Source organism: Meleagris gallopavo, chromosome Z, assembly GCF_000146605.3.
Source record: "Meleagris gallopavo isolate NT-WF06-2002-E0010 breed Aviagen turkey brand Nicholas breeding stock chromosome Z, Turkey_5.1, whole genome shotgun sequence".
Classification (NCBI taxonomy): Eukaryota; Metazoa; Chordata; class Aves; order Galliformes; family Phasianidae; genus Meleagris; species Meleagris gallopavo.
Window position 1 is genome coordinate 6,198,917 of NC_015041.2, and position 24,282 is coordinate 6,223,198.

Genomic DNA, 24,282 nt, shown 5'->3' on the forward strand with positions numbered 1-24,282 from the left:
GGGCTGGCTGCGCAGGAAGGACTACAGCTCCCAGCGCGCCCCGCGGCCTAGCGATGCTACGGGCTAGGAGAAGGACAAACGCGCGCGTTTCCCCACTCACACATACCCACGCCCACACCCGTCTCGGCGGTGTGAGGGGCGCCGGGCAGCGCCCTGCCGAGGATGGAGGAGAAGCCCTCCGCCGGCATCAGGCCCCACCTGGACAAGCTCACCCTGGGAGTGACGCGGATTCTGGGTGAGCGCTCGGGGGAGCGGGGCGTGGTCCGGGTGGGCTCCGGGAAGAGGTTCTTCAGCGGTGGGTGGTGGGCAGTGGGAAAGGCGGGCTGCAAGGAAGAGTGCGTTTCGGCTTCTCGACAGCCTTCAGGTGGGCTCTGGGCTCGTGGAGGCTCCAGCGTTCAGCGTGGTGAATTCGGGCTCCTCAGACAAAACCTGCTTCGTTGTCATCAAACCGCGTACAGGATGTTGGCGTTAGGCCTTCTGTCTGGCATAGACCTGTGGCTGGAAAAACAGGCATTTGCCCCAAGCCTTGAGTACGGGAGCCTTGCAAGCAGCAATTTGCAGAGTGTTTTCTTGGGGATTTTAAAGCCCACAGTTGCTGGGGTCATTATTTAATCCATCTTCTCCACTGTAGGACAGAGATAAAGGCTTCAGGAAGGCCTCACTGCGGCCTTCCAGTACTTGAGGGGAGCTTACAAACAGAAGGGGGTTCAAATTCTTGAACAGTCTGATAGCAGTAAGAGAAGAGGGAATTGCTTTAAACTAAGGGAGCGGAGATGTAGGTTAGATGTCAGGAAGAAATAATTTACTCAGAGGGTGCTGAGGCCGTTCCACAGGCTGAGAGTGCTCCAGTCCTTCCCTGGAAGCAGCCATGGCTGGGATGGACAGGGCCCTCGGCTGCCTGATCTGGTGGGGGGCAACAGCCCATAGCAGAGGCTTGGAACTGCATGAACTTAAGGACCCTTCCAACCTAAGCCCTTCTGTGATCAGGTACCCGAAGTTTATCACTAATCACAAAAGTTCTTGGGTTGCCTCTCAGACAAATGAGATTAAAAGACAAGGGCAAAATTCCTGTCACAGGCATCTGTGAGGATAGTGTTTTGAGCCCAGATTCTGTGCAGTGTTTTTTGTCTGACTTCTGATTGGACTTCTTACCAACAGTGCTTGGAGTGCATAAAAAGAGGGCTGGAAACAGGGAAAGAGAAGTAACTGTCCCCTCTATCTGCCCTCATGAGGCCTCATCTGGAGTACTGTGTCCAGGCCTGGGGCCCTCAGCACAAGAAGATTGTGGAACTGTTGGAGCGGGTCCAGAGGAGGTCATGGAGATGATCAGAGGACTGAAGCACCTCTTCTACAAAAGGAGGGAGGGAGCTTGGCTTGTTCAGTCTGGAGAAGTCTCCAAGGAGACCTCATCACAGTCTTCCAGTGCTTGAAGGGATCGTATAAACAGGAGGGGGAACAATTTTTTGCTCAGTGTCTTAGTGATAGGTCAGTGGCTTTAAGGTAAAAGAAAGGAGATTTAAGTTAGATACTGGGGAGAAATCATTACTCAGAGAGTGGTGAGGCCCTCACACAGGCTGCCTTGGGAAGCTGTGGATGCTCCATCCCTGGAGGTGCTCAAGGTGGGGATGGATGGAGGGCTGGGCAGCCTGAGCTGGTGGAGGGCAACTGTGCCCACAGCAGAAGGTTTGGAACTGGATAGTCTTTAAGGTCTTTTCTAACTTAAGTCATTCTGTGATTCTCAGGTTTTGTTTTCTTTTGTTGCTTAGTTTTTTTTGTTTTCCAAGTATGAGTTCATAATTTCTCCATCACTTTATTCCAAGAGCATTAAAAGGTAGAACAACTGATGATCAACATCATGGAAAATGCATCCTTTAGCAAGGCTTTTCATAAAATTATTAGCCTTTACTACATTGTGTATTGTGCAAGATGGCAGTGCAAACCCTAGTCCATTGCTGGAATGTTTTCTTTTTTCTGTTGTGTTTTTTTTGTTTTTGTTTTGTTTTGTTTTGTTTTTTTGTTTTTTATAATCTGTCCATTCCTTCTGGAAACTTCACACATTTTGTGCCGAGCGAAGTAGTGTGATACATGAGAACTGTGTCACCATACTAATTCAGATTACCCATACTGAAAATTTGGGGAAACCATTACGTGTCTTTTCAGAGTTTGTTTCTTTCAAAGAACAAAAGCTATCTGATTAAGAAATAAGCCTTAGTAGGTTACGGACCTAGAAGTTACCTTATTTTAAATCTAATGTGTCACATGAATCTCATGAATACCTTTCTGCCTGGATGACACAAAAACAGTAGTCAGGTTTAAAAACTCTTTAGTTTTTCAAATATTTTTTTTAGAAAATAAGCATGACTGTGTAATGAAACTCAACATATGCCTTTCAAATGACAAAATTTTGGATGTCCACTAATTGGGAGCTTGAGGCCCGATTTTCTTTATGAAGATGCTCATGGTACCATTTCAGAAACCAAATTCTACATAGAGACTTTTTGCTTGTTTGTTTGTATGTCAAACTCCTGGTCTTCATGGAAGTCTCTGGAAAGTTTGAAATTTGTCAGGAGAATTATGGAGGCTATAGTTTTAGAGGAAGAAGCATCTTGCTCCCTCTCCAGCAGGACTCAGTTTGCTGAACTTCTGTAACTAATAGCAATCAGCCTTTCTGGAATTTGCCCACTAAATCTGAGTGGCTGGTGTTAACTGTTCTGGACTGTCCAGAGCTAGGCTATGCTTCAGCCTTTACCTCTTTATTCATTAAAATGTAACAATGTGGACATTTCCACAAAGATCCTGAATGTTTATCCAACTTCCAGAAAGTATTAGCAGTAGTTTAAGAACTGATAGTGCTGTGATTTCCTGCTGTAGCTTTGTCCTTCAACCATTATTATGTCAAGTCTTTCAGATTAATACTGCAAACCATTTTTTGAAGCTTCCAGATAAAATTTCCAGAAAACAGGACTAATTTTACTGTGATCTGCATTCAGAGGAGTTAATTGGGAAGAGTGCTCTCAACTAGTTAGGCTTTATCCTGTATCTTTTCTCTAACCTAGTTGGCCTTCTGATTTTATTTTTTTTTTCCATCTGGAAGAAAAGGCTACCCATGGCAGACTTATCCTTTTTTTCCTCCTTAATATTTAATGGAGCTCCCATCTATACTTAAACAGATCTGTTAAATGTGGTATTCAGTTCACCCACAGGGTATTTTTAACATAACATTCAGGATTTTAAGATGGAGTTTTTTTTTCTTTTGATCTTGGATTTGGTTTAGACCTCTTTAGAAGTTGCAGTTCACTTATTCTTAGAGATCTTCCTATGACTGATAGGATATTAAACTTTCCATCATCCCAGCTGAGCCTTTGTGTATGATGAATTAAATATCCCTGCTGTTTTCTTTGATCATAGAAATAACAATTACTCTGTTATTATAATCTCTTAGCATTTTTTTGAGACTTGCATAGCTTAGAAGGAAAAGACTGGTTAGATCATTGATTCCACACACTTCTTTAGACAGAGAATATGTATAAAAGGCTTTTGAGTGAGAGGCAGATCCCCCAAGCAGGCACCCAATGATTGAAGTAAAACTTGGCAAAGCATCAGAGAGTCTTCTGTGTCTTGGGGCATTGGCCAGAAGGATTACTTAGGTGACCTACTATTTTTATTTTTACTTGGAGTTTGGTTTTCTGATGCTATATTTTGTCTTTTAAGTTATTTATCCGATTTAAAAAGAAAAAAAAAATTAAAACAAAGTTCAGACTTCCTTAATCTGAGTGTTACTCTTCTGCTAGCAGAGCAGACAAGGGCAACACCACTGTAAGAATTAAAAGCCTAGCTCTGGAGATAAAAACCAAACTAAAGCTCTCTGGTGCCTGTCTTTTCCTGTCTACTGCGCTGTGTATATTTTATCAGAAAGCAATTACAATGTGTGTGACTGCTCTGGTAGCCAATACTTTCACAGCAGAGCCAGTCTTGAAAGCCCTGCATAGTGATCATTTCTACTCTACAGCCCTGTGTGCTGGGCTTGCAATTCCCACAACAAGAAGTAAGTAGTATTTTTGGACTCATTCCAAAGTGAATGAAGTCAGTGGGAACTATTTTGGTTGGCTGTAGATGAAGTAAAACATTATAAAATAATAAGTGCAAGGGAGACTGTTCTACTGTCATACGCCTGCAAGGATAGCACCATGTAGATTAGTATCTTGCATTTATGTAGCATTCTTCTTCATAAAATATTCAGATGATTTTTATAAATGATGAGCTCAGTGCTCATAACAGATCTGCATGTGTCCAGCTGGGATTCCAGAGAACTGATGTTTGCCTATGCAGGTCCCTTCAGCAGGACCAGATTCTGATTCCCAAACTCAGAACTGAAATGCACTTGTCTTTGTGTATTATGGTTGTTAAAAATTGATAATAACACTGCACAACATCTTATGTCAAGCTGAGCGTATCATACCCAACTGAAATCACAGGACATGCTTACAAACAGAGGAGATTCTTTACTTTGAGTTTGCCCAGGAACCCATGGTTGATTTTTCAATAAAGTATCTGCAAATGACCAGACTCTGAATACAAAATGTCGTTGTGTACATGCATATATGCAGATGCACACTTGTTTAATTTCTTAATGCATATATGTATATGTAATGTGTGTGCATAAGGTATATATGTGTATCTCAGCCATCAAAGGGTGGCATCTTGTGCAGCACTAGACATTCTTGTGTCAAGACACACATTACAGGCAAGAGAAAGCAACTGCTCAGTCACAAGCACAATGTCTCCAGTTATTAATGCCATTTCCCGAGTTGTCATTCAGGTTAATTTGCAAAATTGTCTGTCTAACAGTGCTTGGTCACACCTATGCCAGCTGTAAACACGTTCCTCTTTTCCTTTTAGAGACTTCACCAGGTGTTTCTGATGTGACGTTAGTGGAAAAGGAGCCAGCTGATCGCCATGCAATTATTTCATGGGAACAAGTGAGTATTTTTGTGATAATTCTGCAATGAGCTTAGTCTGAGTGTACAGTAGCCCATTGAGAATATCTAATGCAATGGCTATCTTGTGTTTGTGATGCTGCCTGTTAGTAAGTTTGATGCAAGTTGTTGGTTCTTGTCTTGTTTTTGGTCTTTTTTTAATCAGTTATTACTCTGTTTTTAGGCTGCCATATGCACCTGATCTGTTAGGGAAATACCACCAGCTTGGATATGTTCAGAACAACATCTCCACGAAGGAGAAGTAGTAGTGACTCAATGGAGACCAGACATTGTTCTGACTCAGGACTGAAGTCATTCTCCAACACGCTTTTGGGCAAAATTAGCCTCTTTTTACTTACGGACTTCAAAGGTGAAAGCCTGAAGCTGGAAATTACTAATGAACTACCCAATCCATTCCAATTATCCATTCCTCTTTTCAACTAGTCACTTCCATTTCTCATAGCCCCCGCTTTCTCTCTGGCTACACACCCAATCTTTTCCTTGGAGTATGTCCCAGTATCTGTTCAAGAAGACTGTAGTCCACGTGCTAACTCATCACCCCATTAGCTGACTTCACTCTACCAGGCTGTATGCTCATGAGCTCTCATGGGACTTTGGTAGACAGAGATGACATTTAAGTCCCTTTTTTGAACATACGTGCATTTATCAGTCCCATGACCATGTGAGAGTAACTGTTTTCTAGTTATTTCTAGGGAAATAGAAATATTAGTTCTGGGAAGAGATGGTTGTACCTCTTCGGCCTTTGGGAGGGAACGTAGTTGAGCTGAGAGAATCATCTGCCATTGAATTCTGACTATGCCTGAATACACGTGATCACAGAAGCTGCACTTGTTTCCACCACCTAAAATAACTTCCCCTTTAATACCATGCTGTGCACAGTTTTCTTTCAAAATGTTGCGCAAGGTCTGGTAATGTCCTGTTCTGATTGGTGTCACTTATTTGTAATTTGCTTGTGTTAGTTACTAAAACATGTACAGTAGCCAGTAACTGTGGTCAGGCAGGAATGTATGGTTTTTCAGCTTCATGTGAACTGATTCCTGATTTTGTTTAGCTTTTGTTCAGGTTGGACTGGAAACTGGGCTGGAAAATCAGAAGCACCCTGGCTGTGAGCCAGCACAGAGCTGGGAGTTCACTCCTTTTTCTGTGGAGTGGAGATGACTGTCCCTGCAGAATATGTTGTTGTTCTCGTTTCCAGGTGGTCTTATTCTCAAAATCCATTTAGTTTTGTTCCAAATTTGAACTATTCTTGTAAAACCAAACTTTGAAATGCTTCAGCCAACACTTTGTTTCAAAGTTATCAAAACAAGACTTCAACTTTTTTCTCCCTAATGAAAAAATAGATTAATTATGGAAATAAATTATGAATCATGGAATCATAGAATTGCTCAGGTTGGAAAAGACCTTAAAGATCATCAAGTCCAACCAGCACATAACCAATCTACCCGAACTCTAATAACCCTCTGCTAAATCATGTCCCTGAGCACCACATCCAAATGATTTTTAAACACACTCACAGATGATGACTCAACCACCTCCCTGGGAAGCCTATTCCAGTGCTTAACAACCCTTTTTGTAAAGAAGTGTTTCCTGATATCCAACCTAAACCTCCCCTGGTGCAACTTGAGGCCATTTCCCCTCGTCCTGTCACCTGTCACCAGTGAGAAGAGACCAACCCCGCTCTCACTGTAAGCACCTTTCAGGTATTGGAAGAGAGCAATAAGGTCTCCCCTCAGCCTCTTTTTCCTCAGACTAAACAGCCCCAGTTCCTTCAGTCTCTCCTCGTAGGCAATATTCTCCAAGCCCTTTACCTTGCTGCCCTTCTTTGGACCTGCTCCAGCACCTCAATGTCCTTTCTGTACTGATGTGCCCAAAGCTGAACACATCACTCGAGGTGAGGCCTCACCAATGCCGGCTACAGGGGCAGGATGACTTCCCTGGTCCTGCTCACCACCATTCCTGATACAAGCCAGGATGCCATTGGCCTTCTTGGCCACTAGGGCACACTGCTGGCTCATGTTCAGCCAACTTTCCATCAGTACCCCAAGGTCCCTTTCCACCAGGCAGCTTTCCAGCCACTCCTCCCCAAGCCTGTAGGGTTGCCTGGGGTTGTTGTGACCAAAATGCAGGACTTGACACTTGGCCCTATTGAAGCTCATACAGTTTATATTGGCACATCAATCTAGTCTGTCCAGGTCCCTCTGTAGGGCCTTTCTCCTCTCAGGCAGATCAATGCTCCCTCCCAACTTGGTATCATGTGCAGACTTCTGAGGATGCACACAATCCCCTGATCAATATCCTTAATAAAGATTTTAAATAGGAGTGGCCCCAGTACTGAGCCCTGGGGGGTGCCGCTCGTGACCGGCCTAAAAGTGGATTTAACTCCATCGACCACAACTCTTTGGGCCCAGCCATCCAACCAATGTTTCACCCAGTGGACATATGCCCATCCAAACAGTGGGCAGCCTACTTTTCCCCGAGGATGTTATGGGGGACGGTGTCAAAGGCCTTACTGAAGTTCTGCTACCACATCGACAGCCTGACCCTCATCCACTAAGCGGGTCACCTTGTCATAGAATGAAATCAGGTTTGTCAGACAGGATCTACCATTCGTAAACCCGTGCTGACTGGTCTTGATCCCCTGGTTTACCTTAATTTGTCCATGATGGTTCCCAAGGTTACCTATCTGTTCTATAGCCTTCTATAGCATCAAGGTGAGACTGATAGGTCTAGCTACCAGTATCATCTTTCCAGCCCTTTTTGAAGATGAACATCACATTTGCCAGTCTCCAGTCTGCCAGGACATCCCCAGTTAGCCAGAACTGCTGAAGAATGATGGAGCATGGCTTAGCAACCACATCCACCAACTCCCTCAGCACTGTAGGGTACAATCCATCCAGCCCCATGGACTTGTGAGCATCCAGATTTCAGAGCAGGTCCAAAACTGTCTCATCATGAATCATGCAGGGCCTGTTCTGTTCCCCATTCCTATGTATCAGAGCAAGAGGCTGTGTTTCCAGGGAGTAACAAGTCTTACTATTAAAGACTGAGGCAAGGAAGGCATTAAGTACCTCAGCCTTATCCTTATCCTTGATCACAAGTTGCCCTCAGCATCCAACAAGTGATGGAGATTCTCCCTAGCCCTCATCTTACTGTTGATGTATTAATAGAAATATTTATTTTTGTATTTTACCTGAAGATTAAGTAGATAGAGTTGGACTGGATTAACAATAGTGAAGGAGTTTACTGTTGTTTTTTTTTTTTCATTTCCAGTTGCATTAATAGAATTTAAATCTCCTTTCCTGGGTTAAAAGATAAGTGTATTTTTTCCAGTATTTCCTGAGCTTGGAGATGAAGCCAACACAGTCCACATAACTGCAGTATGTCCTGCATGACAGTTGTTCAACATTTTACAAGGCTCTTCAAGGATGAGCTTTTCTCCAAGCTCCTCTTAATTGAATCTGAATGCAAGCATATAAATACTGTTCACTTGCATCCCTGCTTTCTCATAGCCACTAGGTGGCAACAGTTGTGCATATAATGGCTTACTCCGTAGCTGAGATTTTAACTAAATCTTGTCACAGCCTGTATTTTTGACTACTCTCTACTTATTTGGTAGGAAAATATTTGCAAGAGATTTTGTGCAATTCAGAGAAGGTTGATCAAACTGTTCCCAAAGTTGTACTCTTTTCTCCAAAAAGTCCTCTTTTTTTACTGAGAACTCACCAAATAAAAGATCTATTTTTAAGACTTTTTTTCTTTACATTTTTCTAGAAGCATTTTTTTTTTCATTCTCATTTCAGCTTTGCAGAGGGAAGGTATTTCTGCCAAAAGAGAATCCATAGCATACAGAAAATCTTATAAGAAAACTAGAATTATTTAATTACGAATGATTAAATTTGTATTTTAACAATGTTGGCAACATGCATTGCATTGCATTGCTTCTCTCACCCAGCTCTGTTTATTAAAATGAGCTGTGCCTGATTTGTACTAGTATTTAACTGACTATAATGATGGAATTTTTAAAGTCTTATCACAGCCAGTCAGTGCCAGGAGTGCCACAGGGGAAAGCAAGCTTTATGTCAGGTTACAGTGCAGTAAGACAGCAGGAGAGCAGAAGAGATTTTTCCAAGGCTTTTGTAGACACAGCTTGGAAAAGAACATCTGAGATCAATAATCTTGGATATTTTTTTAAATCTACACACTCGCAGAAATATTTGAGATATGTGTTCATCAAATATTTGCATGGGTAACATCACTTCCCTTAGAACTTACAGTACTTCAAAATATTTTAGTGAAAGCAGGTAATTTTTTTCATGTTTCCTAATGTTTCATAGCTGCCAAGATGTTATCTTTTCCCAAAGAAAGTGAGACTAGCAGTAGAAGGGAGAGTAAAGACAGTTTTTAGGCCACTGGAATGCCACTGTTAGTAACTGTGTATCTTGTTATGAATCAGTTGCCACTCCTAAAATTAGATTGGCAACTGCCTTGCTATCCTCCATGTGCAGTTTGTAGAAGCAGCCATTATACTAAATTGTATCTAGGAGACACTCTGGTATCTGCAGTGACAGAGTCTGTTCTAAATTTTCTTTTTGCTTCAACCAGATTAGAAATAAGTCACTCGGCTCATTGTTTTGCTTTTCAAAAATACAAATTTGTATTTGTTAGGAGCTGAGGGTCCCAGAGCTCCACACCTGAGCAAACCATACAAAATGAAAGGGGTAATTTTGCCTGTCTTTATAATTGGCTTTACGTAGTGTCCAAACTGCTGTCAACTTGTTCTTAGTGATCCTTGCCCAGTAAGCTGTTGGAACATTGATATTCTCTAACTCTAGTTGACTTTTTTTTGTTTCTTCTTATACGCTTTGTTAACAAAGAAAAAAAAGGCCTCAGGTAGTCTGGGACTTTACTGTCTTAGGCTACCAGACAATTCAGAAACTTCAGATCAGTCTCAGTGGGAACTGAGGTGGTTGTTCCTGGTACTTGTAGGCATCTTCCTCAGCATGTCTACCATATCTCATTTTGACTCAAAGATCTGTATGTGGATGCAAACATCCACAAAGGCCTTTCTTTCCATCTTTTTGCAGTGCTCTCCAAGAGCATTAGGTGGACTTGCAGTCCGTGACACCCAGGAACACAGACTCTGCCAGCCTTGAATCTGCCTTATAATACTGGAGGTGAGAGTTGGGAAAGTGAATCCAGCAGAACTGGCACACAAGACAAGTGTATTTCCTCAAGCTGCCTAATAGGGAACAGTTGGAAACCTTTTGATCGCAGTAGGTGATTCGGACACAGCATTCTCATCTTGGGGAGCCTTATGATATTCTGATATAAAGTAGAGGCTACGCAACACCATTTTACAAATCATGTTCTCTGAGCAGGGAATTGGGCCCACTCCAGCCCTATGCCTTTTCATAAGTAGTAGGGGTTGAAAATCCAAGGAGGCTGGAAGCCACACTTGAATAAAAGGTACAAAAGGTAAACAAGAATATCTCAGTATGTTACAGATATTCCCCTGGACACCTTGACAGCTTGCGTAGTCCAGTCATGAATCTGCCTGATAACAGGCAGAGAAAAAAGTGGCTGCAGATGTGTTGTGTCTTTTGGAAGCCCTGTGAAGCTGCAGAAGTCCCTTCTTTCTCTCCCAGGAAGTAGGGTAATATTCATACAGATTTTTGGAGAAGCCTGTCTAGAGCAATATGATTTGATTGATGAACATTTTTTTAGGATATTTGCTTAGGACGCATTGTTTCAGTAGTGATTTGAGTGAATTGATATATGTAGTATTTTAGCTCTGGATCCAGTGTTGATCAGTTCTTGGAAGCAAAGCCTTCTTCCCTGTTTGTAATACTGTCTGCCTATGGACTATGCTTTGCTGGGAGACTATTTGAGGATATTATGGAACAATAACCAAAAGAAAGAGACCTCACACATCGTATTGGTCATTTGGGATATTCTGTTTTATGAGCAGATGAGTGTAACCAGATGACTGGGAAAAAAACAGCTGCTCCCCAGGGCTATGGTTAAGCCCTTTCTGGCAAGTTATTAGGAATATTGTATTTTACAAGTTTGGAGAACACCATCCTGGAAACTCCAGTTAATCAGAGGGAGTGCAGCTTCCTGAAAGAAAGCCTATTTTTTATATTTAATAGTGGATTATTTATCTGACTCTACTGTCAGAAAATCACTGTTTTGAAGTCATGTGGCTAAGCACAGTGTGACGTATTGGTCAGTTCTCTCTGTCAGATGGAAGAGATAGGTACTAATAAAGATTTTTGGGCTTATATGGGCCCCAGATTTGCACAGCATTTTCAAGCACCATTTGGAGTGTCATCCAAGAGGACTTATTTAGGAGAATCCAAAAATAAAGTTGTAAAAACACGCACACACTGTTCTTGCCTTCCAGAAAAGGAAAATTCAGAACAGAATGCCTTCCTAGACATGACTTTTATGCAGGGACCAGTCATTCCAATTGATGTAGTTCACCTGCTTACAGGAGAACACCCACTGAAGTCAAGGGAGCTGTTCTCCTATGTGTTTTTACTGCTGAGGTAGGTCAGTACAGAATTGAGGAGTGGGATGTTAAATGTGTAAACATTTGTACTCTTTGTAGCAGGTCTGTCGTATTTTCTTTTTTTTTTTTTTGTAGTTTTAAACGTAGGCGCTGTTCTTGCAGACACAACTTGGAATTAGAAGTGGTGAAAGTGCAGCATGAAATAATAAATATTTAGAACTGAGAAGAACCCAAAGAATAAGGTGTGTTGCTAAAGGCATTTGAAGAACTTCAGATATGTCCATGTGGTTTAGTAATGTTCTCAAACTTACCACCAGGCCCTTGGCCATCAGCGGACTCTCATCAAATGACAGTAAGTTCTTCTCAAAACAAAGTTTCTGCAGTACTCATCTTTGGAGATTTTCTGAAACTGGGCTAGGAAAGCACTGTGTTAGTAACTGGGCTGCTAATGGGCCAAGTAAAGCACACTGCCTACTTGTAAGCTGCAAAGTCATTAGTATCTGGGACTTACCATAAGTAGTCTGTAGGCATGAATGGATATGCCTGAAAAGTACATTATTTAGCATGCGGGATCGAAAGTTGTGGGTGGGTTAGAGGCTCCCGCACTGTGTCCGTGCCAGAGTTTAGAGGACAGGAACTGTAACAACTCAGGGATCAGTGTTGGGACCGATGCTATTCTTTGTAGGTGGCATGGAAAGTAGTGCACCCTCAGCAGGTTTGCAGACAACACCAAGCAGAGAGGTGCAGTTGACACGCTGCAGGAAAAGGGTGCTATCTAGAGGGACCTGAGCAGGCTGGAGATGTGGGTCCATGCCAACCTTGTGAAGTTCAACAAGGCCAAGTGCAACATCCTGCACCTGGGTTGGAGCAGTCTCAAGCACAGATACAGGTTAGACAGAGAATGGCTTGAGGAGAAGGATTTGGGGGTACTGACTAATGAAAGACTCAACATACGCTGGCAATGTGCGGTTGCAGCCCAAAGGGCCAACCATATGCTGGGTTACATCAAGAGAAGTGAGACCAGCAGGTCGAGGGAGGTGATTCTGCCCCTCTGCTCTGCTCTCATGAGACCCCATCTGGAGTTGTGCATCCAGTTCTGCAGCCCCCAACACAAGAAAGAGACAGAGCTGGGGCTCTTCAGCCTGCAGAAGAGAAGGCTTCAAGGAGACATTGTAACCTTCCAGTAACTAAAGGGAGCCTACAGGAAAGCCAAGGAGAGACTTTTTATAAGGGCTTATAGCGACAGGATGAGAGGATACGGTTTTAAATTGGAAGAGGCTTGATTAAGACTACAAAAGAGGAAGAAGTTCTTTACTGTGAGGGTGGTGAGACACTGGAACAGGTTGCCCAGAAAGGTTATGGATGCCCCCTTTCTGGAAGCATTCAAGGCCAGGCTGGATGGGGCTCTGAGTAACCTGGTCTAGCAAGTGGTGCCCCTGCCTATAGTAGGGGGTTGGAACTAGATGGTCTTAAAGTTTCCTTGAAACCCAAATTATTCTTTGATTCTATGATTCTGTATGACTATGATTTAAGAAGCAGAAGGGCTGCCCAGATCCTGGGAGGGAATATGGTCAGGAGAAGGTCAGGGGACCTGTCCTTCCCTGTGCCAGTCCATAATAACCTGAAATCAGTATGTACAGCTGGGAAGTAGGTCGTGTTGGATAGAGGCATTGAGTCAAAATCCAGGCGGACAACTGGATGTGTGCAGGCTATATACATGGGGAACAATCTTTATCACAATCTCTCATTACAAATCCAGTCTCAGCAGAGGGAATGCTAGAAAGCTATATGACACCTCTGCTTTCTCCAAAGCAATTCTATAGCTGCTCTAAAACTTGTCAAGGCCTCTGAGGCTAAGCTGTGAATCCTACTTGAATAACATCTGGATCTGTGCTAGGATAAGCTTTATATACAGAGGACAACACAGCTGACCTTAATGCTCTTAAAGTTTGTAATTTCATACTTTCTTGTTTGAGTGTCAAATTCACTGCATAAAGACCAGGCCACATCCAACAGGATATCTTTTAAACTGGATAAATGAAAGAAGTAAATCATTTTTGGAAAAGGCTGAAAATCCTGTCACAAAAGTACTTAAGTCACTAGATACACTGTGGCAGATTTCATATTATTTATTTCTTTTCCTGGTAAAATGCGGCCACCTGAATCCTGTAGCTATATACATGTCTCAGACCTCTGTTTTAAAGAAGTTGTCTGTCCTTCTGGATTAATGAGGGTTTATCTCCTGAAGGGCTTATTTGTGTCATTGAGAAGATTTAATAGCATTGGGACTGAAAAGGGAGAATGATCACAAGTTGCAGCTTGGAGATTTAACCTGCAATTAGAAAACCTTTTTCTCAATGAGGGTAATGCAGCCCTTGGAGAAATTAATACAGAGGCTGGTGGGACCTGTATCATTGGAACTTTTAAAGATTCAGCAAGACAAAGCCACAGCTACCAGTATTATATTTTAATACTTCTAATTATTAAACTCTTTTGAATTTTGGGGTCTGATTCTCTCTTGGAGTCTTGAGTTTGAAGACATTTTAAGTGTAAACTCCCTTCAATCTTTTTTGATCTCTTTTTTTCACTCAAACAACAGCAAAGCAGCCAGTAACTCCTTTAGTCATCTGTGTTGCTTATCTTTTTAAAACTGACTTGCTTCTGTACTGTTCCATTTTGCATCAGTGGGAGTGAAGGATCTGCACCCACACCTGTTTCCAGGAGCAGTCCCTGCAATTGGCTATAGGTCTGATAGACTTTTAGTTATTCTGAAGATTAAGCCTTTATCCTTTCTTTTTCATATATGTTGTTTAGCTTAAGAGTCTGAGCTAAGACAGGCTCCTTCTACAACCTCGATATGTACAGAAGGATCCTGGCTTTTAGAAGCACTCTTAATGCTGCAATTGCTCCTTTTGCAGTTGGCTCAGGAGAAAGCATTCTTAGGAGCCCCAGCCCAGTGCCAAAGTGTGGTGGGATGAAACCAGGCTGGGGCATTTCTGAGTCTGACTGTTTGTGTGTCTGCACATTTACTGTTAAATGAAATGTGAAATCTGCCTGACTATGGGCTGCTATTGAATTTGTTCTCCTCTCACCTGCCTGGAACTGAAAGCCCTTTGAAGAAAAGAGTCACTGTGCTATTATTATACATGATTTAGTAGAATGGGTAGGTTTAGTCTGATTTCACTTAAAATGCAACTCTATTCTTGTAAAACATATATATATGAAAACAGACATGTCCTTGTACCTCTGATCCTGGAAAGACATTTAGTATATTGTCTCAGTTGGGAAACAGTCCTGTAATGATCTTACAATGACGAACTGTTCATTGTGGAATTTTCCCTCTACATCTTTGTTGATAGTATAGCATGGTCTCAAGAAATGTGCAGTTTTCTGCCAGGTTTAGATTGAAATACTTGGCCTGATTTGAGTCATCTAGGAGCTGAGCAGAACACTTGGTGGCAACTATTTCTGTACCAATATTTAGTTGCTCTTTGGGTTTGAGGCATGTTCTGCATTTCCCCGTAACATTTAAAGCCTCTTTTGATTTGCAGAAAAATGCCTGCATATTGCCAGAGGATTTAAAGAACTTCTATCTGATGACTGATGGCTTCCAGATGACTTGGAGTGTAAAAGTTGATGGTAAGTGCATGTGTTTGTTTCAGCTGATGCCCTTATATCTTGCAGATAATCCTTCCTTTGCAGAATCTCTTTAGTCTCAAACTTTCTTTTTGCAGTCTGTTTGAATGAAAAACTAGCACCATTCCTTAACTTGGAAAAAAAATTGAATTGTCTGCTTCTACCTAGCAGCTTCATCAGTCACTGGAAAACTGATCTCTGATTTAATAAGTGATTGCAGATCTGCATTGGATTGTAGGCTGTTTTAGAAATATCTTGATGGGGAAAAACACCGAAAGTTCTGTACTGATGCACCAGGGCAAAAACTGCTGTTTGCATATACTGAACTTGTGCAAAAGAGACAAATGCCAAACACAGTCTCAAAACCAAACAAGGCTTTATGACAAAAACTATTCTATATTACATTGGCCATCTGTCAACATCCAAATTTAGGTATGTTTTTTAAATCTAGACTCTCTTTGTAGTTCTTGGAGAGAGAAGCAGATCTAGCATAGATCTAGATCTATCCTAGATCTATCCAGGATAGTTATCCTATCAAAAAGCAGTAAGAAGAGTGACCCACAGAAAATGCCTCTTTCTCATTGAAAGTATATGTATATACAATCCAGATGACCTGAAGTGTGCACTCATTTTAAAGTGGCAAACTGAATAAAAGGTCAGAATGAGGACTTTGTGCTGACAGCATAATCCCTCTCTCTTTTTCTACTTCTTTGGTATTGGGAGGGAACTGTCCTTCACTGTCACATAAGTATGTGCATTACTCATTGGATTACGAACCATAATGAGTGCTGTAGAAAGTTCTTCACATTACTGTCTTCACATTAATATCTTCCATGTCTCTCCGCTCCATCTGGTGACCGTAATCTGAGGAAAATTGATCTGCTGAAGCTATCTGACTGAGCCCGAAAGAGAAAAGCAGAAAGACCAGTTGCAAAAGACTATCTTCTTTGCCTTTTTACCCTATACAACTAAAGTGGAAGATACAATTCTCACATAATTCTCTTTCTGGGTTAATAGAAGCCCAACTCAGTCATGCACCTGAGCAGAGGTCGCACAGTTTAATATGGTGATTTTCCTGAGGAAGTGGGATACCAGGGCTGTGACACCTGCACTGAAGTCCCATCGTATTTCAAGTGGGTTTTAGTGCGTTGTGACCACTGAAGAATCTGGCTTTCAGAGCACACAAGTTTCAAGAGTCCAAGAAGGTCCACAACTGTTCTGTTTAAACAAACATCCGTCTGTGCTTTCTGAAGCCCTTCATACTGCTGTGTGGCCAAATGGCATGCTTCTGACTAGTGGCAAGTCCTTACCATTCTCTCAAGAACACGAACATGCCGTAACCCTGATGAAAATCTGTTTTAGGGAGGAGCTTAGAAGGATGCATGAGGTGGAAGAAAACAGTCTGTCTAGTAGTATGTGAAGGGGTGGTTCCTTGTAGCAAGGGCAGCAGCAAAAAAAACTGCTGTGTGGAGCTGAAAGTTACTAGCTAAGATTTTCAATAACCAATTTCACAGGAGTGGACTAGCAGCTGCAGCACAGATCTAGTCTGCAGTGCAGTTCTCATATGTGCACAGCACCAAGATGTGGCATGAATAGCAGTTTCTTTTCTGTAATGAATTACAGAAATTAGATTTGTTCCAAATTAGAGCAAATAAAGGTCTCTGAGTTGAAATTTCCTTTATTTTGCAGTGAGGCAGGAGATGCTGACCTGGTGTGTTTGAAAATGCCTTTTTTTTTTCCTCTCCTGAAGCCCAACTTTGTTAATTGTACATAGGCTTGCTGGGATCCCCATCTCTTAGAGGAGCTTAGAATCATAGAATCACTCAGGTTGGAAAAGACCTTAAAGATCAGTGAGTCCAACCAGTACACAATCAATCAACCCTAACTCTAACAACCCTCCACCAAAACATGTCCCTGAGCACCACATCCAAATGATTTTTAAACACATCCATGGATGGTGACTCAACCACCTCCCTGGGGAGCCTATTCCAGTGCTTAACAACCCTTTCTGTAAAGAAGTGTTTCCTGATGTCCAACCTAAACCTCCCCTGGAGCAACTTGAGGCCATTTCCCCTCGTCCTGTCACCTGTCACCAGTGAGAAGAGACCAACCCCACTGTCACTGTAAGCACCTTTCAGATATTGGAAGAGAGCAATAAGGTCTCCCCTCAGCCTCCTTTTCCCCAGACTAAACAGCCCCAGTTCCTTCAGTCTCTCCTCGTAGGCAATATTCTCCAAGCCCTTTACCTTGCTGCCCTTCTTTGGACCTGCTCCAGCACCTCAATGTCCTTTCTGTACTGAGGTCCCCAAAGCTGAACACAGCACTCGAGGTGAGGCCTCACCAATGCCGGCTACAGGGGCAGGATGACTTCCCTGGTCCTGCTCACCACCATTCCTGATATCCCTTTCTGTCAGGCAGCTTTCCAGCCACTCCTCCCCCAGCCTGTAGGGTTGTGTGGGGTTGTTATGACCAAAATGCAGGACTTGAGTGTATGTTTGGAGAAAAAGCAATGTGTTCTGTGCTGTCCTGGTACTGGATGTACTTGATGATCTGTTTCATTGCAGATACCCCAGTACCCCTGGGCTCCATGGTGATTAATAGTATCTCGAGGCTTTGTCGGCTTGGAGGTTCCTCCATGTACACCGTGCCTAATGCACCATCTCTTGCTGACCTGGAAGATGACACAGATGAGGAGGGTAAGGTGCTGTTAACAGGATAGAGCAAGTGCTCTGCTTTCTTCCTTTTGTGTTAATGTTACAATACAGCACCTGCATGGCAACAGATGTTTTTTTGTGTCTGCTGGACCATAATTTATATTCTTTTAATCCCCTAGAACTTTCAAATGTAGACCTACATGCTGTGTACCCATGAATCTGTTGGGGATTGTTAACTCTCAATCACTAATATTATTTTCATTTGCTTTTAAGAGTCTGTCTGTTCTCCTGTTCTGCCTTTTCCCCTTTTTACATTTTTAACTATTTAGACTCAAAGACTTTCATTGATGTACTTACAAGTGCTTCTGATTTTCATGGAGTGCTCTTTTGAAGAGTACAACTCTTCTGCTCCTCTTCTTACTCAGAAGCATTAAAATTCAAAACTCTATACCACAAGAGTTTACAGCTGCACAGTTCTAAAATGGGCCTGTAGAAAGGCTCTGAGTTGGTCTTGGGCCAGAAGTTGAGTGAGAATCAGAACATTTGGCTGCTGAGAAAGAGGCTGATGTCACACTGAAGGTGTGAAGAAATATATGTCTTCAAGTTCATCAAGGTCTTCTGTCAAGAGAAGAAGAATAGACAGAATAGACAGAAAAAGAATATTCTTCAGAAAATAAGATGGGGCCAGAAAAAAGGAAGGTGGGTTGAATGAAATAATGGACTTCAATTGTAGGAAAAAAGATTCAAGATCAGTGTGAGCAAAACTTCTAAGTGGTAACAGTGCATTTAGCTGCATGGAAATTATTTGAGCACTGGACATTGTTAAGAAATGATAACATACCTATCGGCTGACATCCATAAAGCTGATCCTACATTATGCCAGGAAAGGACTATAGGGCAGCTTAATGTCTTCTTCAGCCATCTGATTCTGATTCTGTTTTCCTACTGAAACCTTGATTATATTCAGACCTCTATCTGAATATAGTCCTTTCCAAGAAGTATAAATATAATGGTCTAGTTTAGTTCTTTCTCAGCTAATTTACTAACAACTGCTAAATGAATAGACTGCAGCTGACACATAGTTTCTCAAACATGTTTCAAGATTTTTTTTTTTTGCTTTCAGGTAATGAAGACAAACCAGAGAAACCACACTTTGATTCTCGTAGTCTTATTTTTGAATTAGACCCATGCAATGGGAATGGGAAAGTTTGTCTTGTTTATAAGCGCACTAAACCAGGTAAGACTGACAAGAGAAAAGTTATCCATCTTTTTTTGCAGATTGTATCTGGGTGGCATATGCATAGAATCATGAAATTTTGACCTTCTTTGCAGTTTATAGATGGACATTTACTGAGACATCCAGCCTCTGCTGAACTCAGTGGCTAAGTCTTACAGTGGCTTAGTTGGAGATAATGCTTTCCCTCCTTTTAAAATTCAAATCTAAGTTGTAACTTAATAGTTCTCATGCATAGTGTAATTGTATACTGAAATAGGAAAGCCCTCACATATAACTGACAGACAAATATGTTGAAACAATGCAGTGAGCTAGACTTTCAGCTGCTAACATGTATCTGGTGACTTACATGTCTCAGAACAATTCATTTATGTTTTAATAAAAAAGTGCTTAGAAGCAAAGGATGGATGACAGAGAGGTCCTAATCTTTGTCAGGCCGATTTAGACGGTTTCAGTCTCCTTGAATGTGCATGCAGACCTCCCAAGCAGGTCAAAAGTTGCTGGGGAAAGGCTGAAAGGCAGAACAAAAGACATGAGATGAGCTATGCTTTCTAAAGCATAACAGAAAAGTTGCTTTCAATCAGGGATCAGTGGAACATGCAAGTCTCTTATAACGTAGCTGTCATCTGTCAGAGTGCACAGGTCAGTAGGTGTGTGTGTACATGCATGTACACGGTGTGGGATTGTGCAATTGTGGTATACCTGTTCCTTAGAAAAGCCTTTGTTTGTTATCTTATGTTTTTAATCGGATATGACTTTAACTTTCAGGGCAGAAACTTACTGCTTGTCATCTTGCTTTCAGTGGTAGTGATTTCAGTCCATGCAATGGATAACCTGAACAAGGGGAAGGAGTGTTGTTTACTGCTGCTGATGTCAGCGTAGGAGACTGTGTTTAATTGACAGCATTCAGTGTCTCCATTTTCCAAGTAGAATCACTTATTTTTATGCTGGTAATCTGATGGTGGTTTCTTCAAAGGTTTTTGCCACCAGAGAAATGTTTGATCACTGTTACGAGATTTTGTAAAATGTGTTTTTGTTGGCAGAATACACTGTCCCATGAGTTCTGGACTTTACTCAGTAATCTAGATGACCAACAGCTGAGTTAGTTGTTTATATTTTGTGGGATAGATAAATGTTGGCCATGGTAATGCCTTAAAATTACATTACGAAGTTGCTGTTGTCTGAGGATGTTAAATGTAGAGTGTCAGTCCCAGCTAGATAGAAGTAGGATTGCATAGGTTTTACAATGGGGAAAGTGATGGTAATGGCTATTATGTGATCCTGGGAGAGGAATCAGGATTTCTTCAGACATCAAGCTCTTATCCATTAAACCACTCTCCTTGTGGATAATCATCTGTGTTAGTCAGGGATGCTGGGTTTTAAAAGGTGCAGCCTTTTCCGTAACTATGTTTTGTCTCCCACTTGACAGTGGGTCAGGGATTGATCTCATATCACTATGTGGTTTCTGCTTGTATGGTTCTAGTTGTATCCCCAGACACAGAAATATGGTTCCTAGACAGAGCTCTGTATTGGCATTTCCTCACCAAATCCTTCACAGCCTACTATCGCCTGCTCATCACTCACCTGGGTCTGCCACAGTGGCAGTATGCCTTCACCAGCTATGGAGTCAGTCCTCAAGCCAAGGTAAGACAGTAGAATCCAGCTTGTCAGCATTTTGTGTTAATTATAGATTGGAAAAACATTTTTCAATCTTTGACAGTGTGTAGGCTTAACTAGACCTCCCTAGTGAGCCATGGGAGGGGCCATGAGCCCTTCCCTCCTACCAGGTTAGCAGTCATTTACATTACTAAATTCACTAACATGGTGTTAAGTATACTTTTCTCACCTTAATTGATCTCTGCCTTTCACCTCTTTTAACAGGTGGTGGTAGCTAGTTAAGTGCTTGCTTTCTGGCTTCGGAGGCTAGTGTCCATTTCCATGATTGCTAGCGGAGATGTAAAATTATTTGTCTAAGTGCTATTTGTCTAGATCAGCTTTCTAGGCATAGCACCAAACAAGATCCCACTGCTAACTAGGTGAAGAGGGAAGTCTAGGCATACATTAGACAGAAGCCCAGAGAACTATCAACTTCAGCCTAGCAAAGAATATCAATTCTTCTCCTATCCTCATCAGTTGCAAAGGGATACCTTGATAAAAAATGGTGCCCAGAAGAGTAAATGCCAGCAATCACAGAAGAGAACTCCAAGTACCGACCAGTCCAGACCCTCTATACTATTAAAATAGCAATCCTGTTCTGCCAGTAGCCCGCTTAGAGGTTCTTGTTTATTCTTCTGTGCTTGACTGGGCTTTCAGCCTTAACTCAGCTTCCACCTTGTGTGAGCTGATACACTGCATGCTGGCAAGGCCTGGCAGATCTTGTTGAGTGTCCTGCACTTAACCCACACATGACAGCTATGTTACCAGCATGACATTTCATGTTGCCTGCCTCAGTCCTGTGTGTGCATCAAAATTATTTGCTAAAATCGCTGTTGAATTCCCTTCTATCAGTTTGTTCCCTTGCATTTCTGGTATCTTCCCTATCATACTGTGCACTACCTTGTGGTCAGGGCTGTGTGCACAGTATATTAGCATTTGTCTGTGCTCTGCCTTTTTGTAGTTTTCTTGCTAGAATATTCCATTATATTCAGTGTATTTGCAAAACTTAGCAAAATTATTCGTATACTCTCTAATCATTTGCAGCCTTTGTTAGTTTAAATCCTTATCATTTGTAAAGGTCTTTAGGGATAGTATATTAAGGCCCTTTGCCATAAAGCAGTATATGAACAAATTGCTATTTACATTTGGTATTGATCTTCTGTTTATCTTCTTAAATAATTCAGTGAGGATGGTCTCAGATTTGTAATACTTTAACCCCTGCAGTTTTATTTCATGACTTCGTCAATGGAAAACTGATAGGAAAAGCACTGAGATGTAGGATCTTCAGGGCATAATTGTGGGACATATGGGAACAAAAAAAAAAAATCTTGTGGTCACTTCTAAACATTAAATCAGGCTGAAGAGAAACAAACACAAAATTCTTTGTGTCAAGAGTTTAAAAATATATATATCATATGTAAGAAGAGAGTGAGGCAGGCTATCTTTTGAGAAGTGCAGCTAGTTTATATTTCATGAGCACTTTTTCATTCCAGGCTTTTAATCTTCTCTGCTTCTCTGAGCTTAGATAAAAGTGTCCTATTTCATCTCCTCCCTTTGCTTTTCCTCATATGATTTAAGTGTTATGATGATTAAGAGTTGCTCTTGATAGGAATTACACTGCAGGAAAAATAGTGTTAGGTTTGTTTCTGGTTCTCCTCTTCCTTGTCTGGAATGTGAGGCAGCTCCAAGGCTGTATCCCTATCAGAAGGCACTTTGCACAGTCCTGTAAACTGCAAATTGGTATGCGGATTATGATTAAAATCAGGGCACTAGGATGAGAAGAAACAGGCAGAAAATGTATAATTATAGTTTGATATTTAACTTACTCCTTCTCCACCATCCTGTCTTTCAGCAATGGTTTAACATGTATAAACCCATAACAATCAACACAACTCTTCTCTCTGAAGAAGCTGATTCCTTTGTAAACAAGCTGGACCCCAATAAGATATTTAAAAGCAAGAACAAAACTCCAGTGATGAAAAAGAAACAACCCTCCCAGCCAGCAGGTGTCCAAAAGAGCAACACTAATATGCCCTCTACCAAGACTTCCTCACTAACTGGAAATTCTTCAAGGAAGCGAGACCCACAGATCTGACCCTGAAAAAAGCAAGAAGCTTTGATGTTTTCTGATGCAGAATCTCAGTGGTTCAAACAAGCTCCATTTGTGTGAATAGGATGCAGGATTTGCATGAAATATAACCATAGAATCACAGAATCATAGAGTACCCCAAGTTGGAAGGATCATGAACTCCAACACCTGGTTCTACGCAGGACCACCCAAAACTCAGCCATATCGATGATGACACTTCTTGAGCTCCGTCACACTTAGTGCCATGACCACTACCCTGGGGAGCCTGTTCCATGCTCACCACCTTCTGGCGAAGAACCTTTTCTAACACCCATTTGCCCCTTCCCTGACACAGCTCCATGCCATCCGCTCCCTGTGAGGAGCTGCAAGCCATCAGGGCTTCCCTGAGCTCCTCTGCACTGGACTGAACCAACCAAGGGACCTCAGCCACTCCTCACACACCTTGCCCTCTGGACCCTTCATGGGAGGGGTGTATTTCCAGGCAACTTGGATAACAAACCTTGAGACATTGATTTAATTCCCTCCTGCTTGCAGTATGTACTTTTCAAAGGGCATGAAGAAGCCCTTGATGTCACTGCTCTGTAGGGAACCTGTTATTCCTGTATAACTACAGCAATGAAATGAAAGTAAACGTAAGTCACTGTTACTTTAACAGATCACTTATGCTGAATTGCAGAGTATATTTCTATCATTTCCTTTCAAAGTAAGTGTCCTGACCTTGCATGCTATGGGAGCAGGCTGGAACCCACAGAACAAAGAAATATCTTCCACTTCAGACAGACTCATACTCTACATTTCCTGCGCTCCTTCCAACTTCTGCTCTGATTTACACTGAAGAGTAGCCCAGGGCTTCCGTGTCTCTGTCTTGGCCTAGAGACACTTGCTCTACAGTTCAGACCACTTCTTAGCCTTTGTACCATTTCTTTTCAGATAGTGATGTCTATATGATGTCCTTTCCAATTAGCCTGCCAGCAATCAGAACCTGCACGGTCCTTCGTTTTCTCCACTTCCTCCTTTTGTGGGAAATGCTGAGGAAGGGCAGCAGAGTCCTGTGAGCCAGGAGGACCCCTTGGTTTTCTGTACTGGATGTTTTCAGGGTAGAACTGCACTTTAGCACACTGATTTTTAATGTTCAGTTGCATCCATTTCCATTACTTTCATGTGCTGGTTTGTCCTCTTAAATATGCTGTAACCACCTGGTAGCATGTTTTATGTCTAAGCAGGGAAATAAAAGTCACCATCTCCAAATAAGAGTTGATTATTTAAATAACAGCATTTTTTTTATTTATGAAATGCTCACATAATTACATAAGACCAACCTACCTCACAGGGATGTTGTGAGTCTTTTGCAAATGTTTGTATGGTCTTCAGGAAGATGAAGCCACCCTGTTAAATGCTTAATAGTATTTTAATAAAGATTTAAATATTTTCTTCCAGAGTCATTGGGTATTTGAAATACCTTTGGGAGCACATGCAGAAGGATGGTAGTAACAGTAGGGTGCAGG

General features: G+C 41.8%; 1 protein-coding gene across 3 annotated transcripts; it reads left to right on the forward strand.

Moving 5' to 3' along the window:
- The first annotated feature begins 66 nt into the window (after window positions 1-66).
- On the forward strand, window positions 67-24,208 carry TPGS2 (tubulin polyglutamylase complex subunit 2). 3 transcript variants are annotated; one of them, XM_010725195.3, is made up of 7 exons: window positions 67-235; window positions 4,900-4,979; window positions 15,060-15,147; window positions 17,709-17,840; window positions 18,922-19,035; window positions 20,516-20,676; window positions 22,541-24,208. In XM_010725195.3, exons 1-7 carry the CDS (start codon window positions 163-165, stop codon window positions 22,781-22,783), a joined length of 891 nt encoding a protein of 296 aa, XP_010723497.1. In that variant the 5' UTR covers window positions 67-162; the 3' UTR covers window positions 22,784-24,208. The 3 variants fall into 3 exon arrangements, with proteins under 3 accessions (XP_010723497.1, XP_010723498.1, XP_019465855.1); XM_010725196.2 differs by lacking the exon at window positions 67-235 and adding an exon at window positions 11,644-11,860 and having other exon boundaries at window positions 4,894-4,979; XM_019610310.2 differs by lacking the exons at window positions 67-235; window positions 4,900-4,979 and adding exons at window positions 10,086-10,171; window positions 11,644-11,860.
- The last annotated feature ends 74 nt before the right edge of the window (window positions 24,209-24,282 follow it).

What these genes read in the sequence shown, in the direction of transcription:
- TPGS2 (XM_010725195.3), top strand. Translation starts at nt 163, where the DNA reads ATGGAGGAGAAGCCCTCCGCCGGCATCAGGCCCCACCTGGACAAGCTC. An exon ending in GGGAGTGACGCGGATTCTGG is followed by an intron (nt 236 to 4,899) that starts GTGAGCGCTCGG and finishes TTTTCCTTTTAG; the next exon opens with AGACTTCACCAGGTGTTTCT. An exon ending in TTATAAGCGCACTAAACCAG is followed by an intron (nt 19,036 to 20,515) that starts GTAAGACTGACA and finishes GTATGGTTCTAG; the next exon opens with TTGTATCCCCAGACACAGAA.